Here is a 6376-nt window from a genome sequence, read left to right as displayed (position 1 = left end):
ATGTCTGTACAAAGTTCACGTTTACCTATGCTAATTAGGCGACGCGGCCATTGGTCAAAAATAAATATATAACGACAGGACGCGCTCCCATTGGTCAATCGTCAATCGTCGTATGTTAATCGAGTCTCACGTCACACAGCGCGGCCGTCCATTGGTTATAAATAAATAAATAATATCTACACGTGCTGTGGTTGCCGACACGCGGCAGCCTTTTTGGCGATGAGTCGTCACGCGCACAACATCCCGCGGAGGTGGGCTCTCATTGGCCTGTAAATAAATAAACAACGCGGTGCCGTGCTCCCATTGGTCGTCGCGGACGCGGTTCACGTGCGCGGCGCGTGTCATCGTTGCCCCCCCCCCAGCGGATCCGCGAGCCAATCGGAGTGCGGCAAGCGCGAGTCACGTGGTTGTTTGGCGCGGCGTGTGGAAAACTACCCGGCGGGGCTCGGGTTGCCACTCCTCAGACGCGCGCAGAGAGGCGCGCGCGGCGGACGCGTGACTCTAACGTCTCCTGTCTCCGCTCTTTCTTTGGCTATTATTGTTTTGTTCGAGATAAAAAAAAACGTTTCAATTACAACCGCATCATTTCATCTAGACGTCAACGCATTTGCAACGACATGGCACAGCGGGATACCTTTAACCACCTGTTCGCGGGCGGGTATGTGGCATGTCTATACGCACGTTATCATCGCCGCGTTGTTTACGTTTGTAGCGGTGTCGCCTGGAAATGTGTACCCGGAGCCTGCAGTAGGCCCTTGGGAGGAGTCGCCGTTTGGTGGTTGAGTTGGGCGTGTCGAGCTTGCGTGATTTGACTGCAAAGTATGTTCGATTAAATATATATGCGTAACCTATGCTTAGTCCTCTTTAGCGTATCGATAATGGTATTGCGTCTACAGGGTATTGGTGATATTAGTGTGGCATTCATTGCCACGTGTTCTTAAAGGTCACTAGGTCTGGCAAAAAAATGTTTTAATTCCTATAAAAACAACAATTCACTGCTGCATGAATGCCTCCCCATGTCATTTCTATCGTGGGGATTTAACCGCCGTACTTAACGCTGGCCTATGCTGGCTCGTTTATTCATGCGTTGTTACGTGGAGAAATGTGTGATTCTTGGAAGGCATACATATGTGTAGGGTAAAGTTGAGTTCTATTTACGTGTACTGTTCCGTGTGTGTGTGTGCACAGCGTAACTGGATTATATGTCATGCCTTAGATACGCACTTACATATATTCATATGATCTCATGACGCCTGTTATTTATCACCTAACCTGACATACGCACTATCTCAGAATATTAGCTGCGTTGAGCCTGGATATTCCTTGGGGGGGGGTAGTACGTAGTGGGAAGCTGATTACAATCATGCATCGTTGTACCCAGCCGTCTGTTGTCGCCTCCATTATATCAGCATTGACCACAGCGGTGAAGTATGGTCAAAGAGCCCCCCTCTAGCGTGGGGGGTGGAGACCTTTAGCCAGTGTTGGATTTTTAAAAAGTGAAAACTGTAGCTGCACGTTCTGCATAATTATGTAGAATGTGAAAACTGTAGCTGCACATTCTGATGAAATGTAGAAATGCAGCTCGTTTTAACTTTCTAACTTGTGTCCCAAACCACACGAGTTGTTACAGCTACGTATACGCTGTATCTAGTGTCAATGGATAATTGATATCTAAATCTGGCGTGTGTTTCCACTGGGTCAACTCAACCGAAAGTCACAACACCTTCTTGCTGCTGCCTGGTGTGGTCGACATCTGCGACGGAAAGGCAGAGGTGGAATAATCCTAAGTGATGATTCTGCCCCCGCACATTGCCTCCCTCCGTGTGGTCCGAAATTCGAGTTTTCACACCGCTCTTGATGACATGATTATTCAAGTTTGCAGTGGTATCTGTTTGCGTGTGTGCAATTCATGTACTGTATAATGCGTATATATAACACTTTATCGACTATCTTCATGTCCCAGTTTTCCCAGAATACCACAGTTTCTAATGATATTTACAGATATACGAGGCAGTCTATCTCTGTTCTCAGTCCAACAATGGGCTAAGGCCCCCGCACGCCATATCGACCATGGGGTTGTTTTGTTGTAGCGTACTTGACCATGCTGATCAGGTAAGTGGAGGAGAATGGAACAGGTTATGATGATAGCATCATTACGTTGCATGGGTAGGTGTCCACTGCACGCATTTCATCATTTATTTCCACTTTCCTCGGTCTTGTGTCAATATGCTCAAATTAGTGCACATCTTTCAGGGACCAATCTCTAATGTCAAACCATTTTCTCTTAGCTCTTCATCTCCTTCCGGTTACCTTCACTTTTTATGTTAGCCATTGCTGAGAATGTAATTCGGGCCGCTAGGTTTGTTCATTAGCGCGTTAACCACCGTTCGTATAATCCAGAGTTGATGTATGTTTTCATTTCAGCATTGCATAATCATTCTGCAGGTCATAGACATCTCACCCAGTTCAGTTGAATCTACAGCACTTCCAAAAGCTGGCACGGCTTTGCAGACTCGGGGCAGAGAGCTTGAAGATTAATCCCACTTTGCTCGGTTAGGTTTACAATGTTAAAAAGCAAACACCAACGGTGTTATCTGTGACTGGGTGTGTTTGAAGTGTCCATCGCCTCTTGAAGAGGTTCCGACCAAAGGCATCGCTGTGCAAATGGGATCTCGTTAATGAAACCCTGTCTGCTGCACGTAATAGCCAGTAAACTTTGGCTCCTTGTGGCCAAGCCAAGCGTGGGTTGGCAGGGCACATTGCTGACTTGGCGTCAAACTGCCCGTTGTCTGTGCTTGGTTGTTCGTACATCCAGGAATGCAAATTGTATGCCGTACTCATCGCGCGGGCAAAGGTGCACCGTTGTAAAAAGTGTCCCAGATCATCTCTTAAGTTTAGGTGCTAAGCGGCTGTTCGCATTGCTCGCTGGTGTAGCCTGAACATGGTCTGGTAGCGTACCAATGTGCCAAAAGAAAATAACAGTTCGTTCGGTGTGCACTACAGTACCTGTTATGAAATATGTTTCGAGAAAGTGGTTATTGACACCATATAGAATACAAACTTTAAAGTGCGCAGAGAAGCTGTGGGAGCCAGAAAGAGGAATGTGGGGATTAGAGAATATGACCAAGTCAACCAACCTATTGAGACGGTTGTGCAGAATAGTAATTGATTGTCAACCAATTAATAATGGGAAGCGTCGTAGAGAGAGTGTGTCCACCGAGGAGATGGAGTGAGGACAATCGGTTCGTATGCAGGTGCTGGATGGATTCTGGCGTCACAAGATCGTGGTGAGAGGCTGTGGAGGCTTGTGGAGGCCTTAATCGAGTAGTGGATTTATCATGGCTTGTGATGTCTGGTCAAGCAATAAGTTGAAGATACTTAACTTTTTGTTTGCCCACTTCAGCAATTGTTTCTCGCTGTGGTTGTCCCACCTGATGACGGGCACTTGTGTTGCGCCCAAAACGTCGTGATTTAATTTATTTTATACCAACATGACTTTACCGAACGAACCAAAGAGTATTAACTTTGAGGGTTTATCAGTATTCTCCGTATAATTTTTTTAATGAGTGTCATATAAATTCATCAACATGCACACCCAGCGTTTGCTGGGCTTTACCTGATTAATATATTTAGCTTTACCTGATTAATATATTTAGCTTTCGCCCAGATGATGATTTGTTTTCACCATGTGAGTTGGTACTGGAGCCTGCGGTCTTCTCTTTGGTGTACAGAAACAGGAGAGACAAGTTTTGAGAAATTAGCTCGAGGCATTTCAGCGTTTATGTCCTTTCATTTTAAATTGTAAATAGGTTGCAGTGCACCTTGATTTTCTGACCACTTCAGGGAAACGGGCAATAGCCGTCGAATGGAAACGTTAAAATGTGCTAGTCCTAGAGGCGCACAGCGAGACTTGCTCCCTGCTGGATATGAGTAACCTTGAAAGTTGGCAGCTGGATGGCTTCAACAGAAGGCTGCATATTAACAAGGTGTTCTGTGCCCTGGAATGTGAGTGAAGGTTCGTTCCAATGCAAAATCACTGGTCTTCCATTTTTGCTGCCCCCTCAATGTGTAGGTCACCCAGCATCTGCCTGATTTTGTGTGTGGGTGAGAATGCTCTACTGCTGACCGTGTTATTGTCGATTCGCCCGGGCGTGGCCGTTTTTGGAAAGGCATCCTGGGGATGAGAGTGTCTAATAGATGGGTGAAGGTTCAGGCTGGTGCATAATATATTTCATGACAGCTGTGGCTGTCACCCTGCCAGGTATATATTTGCAATGATTAGTCTTTGTTGGCAAGAGCCTGACTGTCACGCAATTAACAACACGCTTGCACCCTCGCCGTTTCTAGACGTTTCCGAGAATGTGTGGTTGTTTTGTTGTGCTAAAACCACATGCGACACACCATCAGCTCTCCATTGAACCCCTCAGTATATATTAAGTGTGTTAATTCAGGAATGCATTTTGTGGCTTGTTATCTTCACAGTTCATTATGTATTCCGGTTAATTTTAAGTAGAACTCCAATGTAAAAAAAAATGAAATGCAGCGGTGTGATATGCTGGCATCAGTGATGGGTACACATGAGTTAAAATGTACGTTGAACTTTTTTCGCACCGTAAGTAGCCAACGGTGCTCGTTTTGTTTCAAGAGATGAATGCAGCTTAATCTACAGGGCAACATGCTGACTAGCCAGTAAAGACGAGAATCTGAGCATTCATTATGGTCTAATGGCTCTAAGCTGCATGTAGCCTGCAACACTGTTTCCATGTCTGGCTTAAGTCAAGCTTTTAGGGGGGGTCCCTGGTTTGTAGCTGGTGCCAACCGCGTGAGTCACAGCAAGGGAAACGAGTGCTACACTTTTAATAAATGACAATCGTGCAAGACAGCTTCATGCCAAAATGAGGGAGGATACTCTAATATAGCTGGAGGCTTATAATCGCTCTTTTTGCTGACTAAATATCTGCTTAGTAAGTTTTAAAACAACACAATCATTGCAAAAACACCTTTTCAGTTCTTACTGGTAGGATGGTTTTATTTTGGACTCTTGAGGTTAAGTAAAATTTATTCCCAGTCCCAGCACTTAGTTTGAATGTATTGACCGCAATGACACCTTTAAACCCATTCACTGAAGTTCGCACCATGCACTGATTATTCTGACCTTATTTTGGGGTGTTTGTTTTTTTTCTTCAAATAATCATTACCCTGTTTATGGTTACTTATATTGTGGGGTGGAGTGATGGTACCGTGATTAGCTACGAACCTGGTGACCTGCATTTGTTTCCTCTGTGGGTTACAGTCACTGATTTAGTAACGTCTGAACCTGTCCTGCCCCCACTACCTTCACCAGCTCACACTGACTAACTTGGTGAAGTATGTTCAAACAACCCCGATGAACAACACAACTTTGTGAAGTGCAGTAGTGGTTCTCATACTGGAGACTACTGGCATGGCTAGGGGTCCCACAAAGTAGAATCATGCAGGTGAAGGGGAATGAACCTTGCCAGATCCACGCACGAACACCCACCTTCCTTGCCCTACCCTCGTCGCTTGGTCGCCACCTCGCCAGTCATCGGCTTGACTCTCGCGGTGTCCGCCCTTTGCAGGTGTGGCGGCACGGTGGGTGCCATCCTGACGTGCCCGCTTGAGGTGGTGAAGACGAGGCTGCAGTCGTCGGGCGTTATGTCACTATCGACCGTGTCCGGGACAGCGAGCCGCGTGTACAGCTCGCACGTCTTACTGCACGAGCTCGGCCTGTCTACGGTCTCCTCGGTGAACCCTGCCGCCTTCGCCCGAGCAGCGCCTTCCACGCCTCCCAGCCCGCTACTCTGTCTCAAGTGAGGGGCCCTCGTGATCGCGACGAGCTCATGACGCTGTCTGTGCACTCTGTAAAGAGACGATTTCTTTGCACCGTGCATTTGCACCCTGCATTTCCCGCACCTCCGATTATCACGGTTGGCTACGTACGGTGCAACAGAAGTGAAACATGCATACATTGCAAATCACCGAAACGAACAGTTATATGTGTACTTTACCATAAAACATTTGAGAGTTCACCAGCATTGGTTCAAGCAAGCCTGGCTGCTGAAGAGACACTGAATGTTGAAACCGGTCCAGAGTGTGCTTGTATTGAACCAATTCTGCTGATAAAGTACACTCCCAGAAGGCCGTATGGCTGATGGCTATATGTAAAAAAGGAAGGAGGCATTATTTACTTAAAAATGGATTAGGTTTAGCATCCAATCCCCCTTTTTATTAAATCAAATCTCTGTTAGATGTAGGGCCAAGTTAGGCATGGTGCACGGAGCTGATTGGCTAGTTTTGCTAATGCTGGGCTAAGGCTAAGTTTAGTTTATTACTCTACTGTGACCCCCAACAGTGT

The 6376-nt window shown here is 46.3% G+C and overlaps 1 protein-coding gene across 1 annotated transcript in view; it reads left to right on the top strand.

The window, feature by feature from the left end:
• The first annotated feature begins 421 nt into the window (after positions 1 to 421).
• SLC25A36 (solute carrier family 25 member 36) overlaps positions 422 to 6376 on the top strand; it is a 28013-nt gene continuing 22058 nt past the window's right edge. The window contains exons 1-2 of the mRNA XM_078869621.1: positions 422 to 658; positions 5601 to 5831. Coding sequence (XP_078725747.1) covers positions 618 to 658; positions 5601 to 5831 — 272 coding nt within the window. The 5' untranslated portion in view covers positions 422 to 617. The remainder of the gene's footprint in view (positions 659 to 5600; positions 5832 to 6376) is intronic.

The sequence above is a fragment of the Lampetra fluviatilis genome, chromosome 28, assembly GCF_964198595.1.
Source record: "Lampetra fluviatilis chromosome 28, kcLamFluv1.1, whole genome shotgun sequence".
NCBI lineage: Eukaryota > Metazoa > Chordata > Hyperoartia > Petromyzontiformes > Petromyzontidae > Lampetra > Lampetra fluviatilis.
Note: the sequence above shows the minus strand (reverse complement) of the source record. Positions and strands in the feature narration are given on the sequence as shown.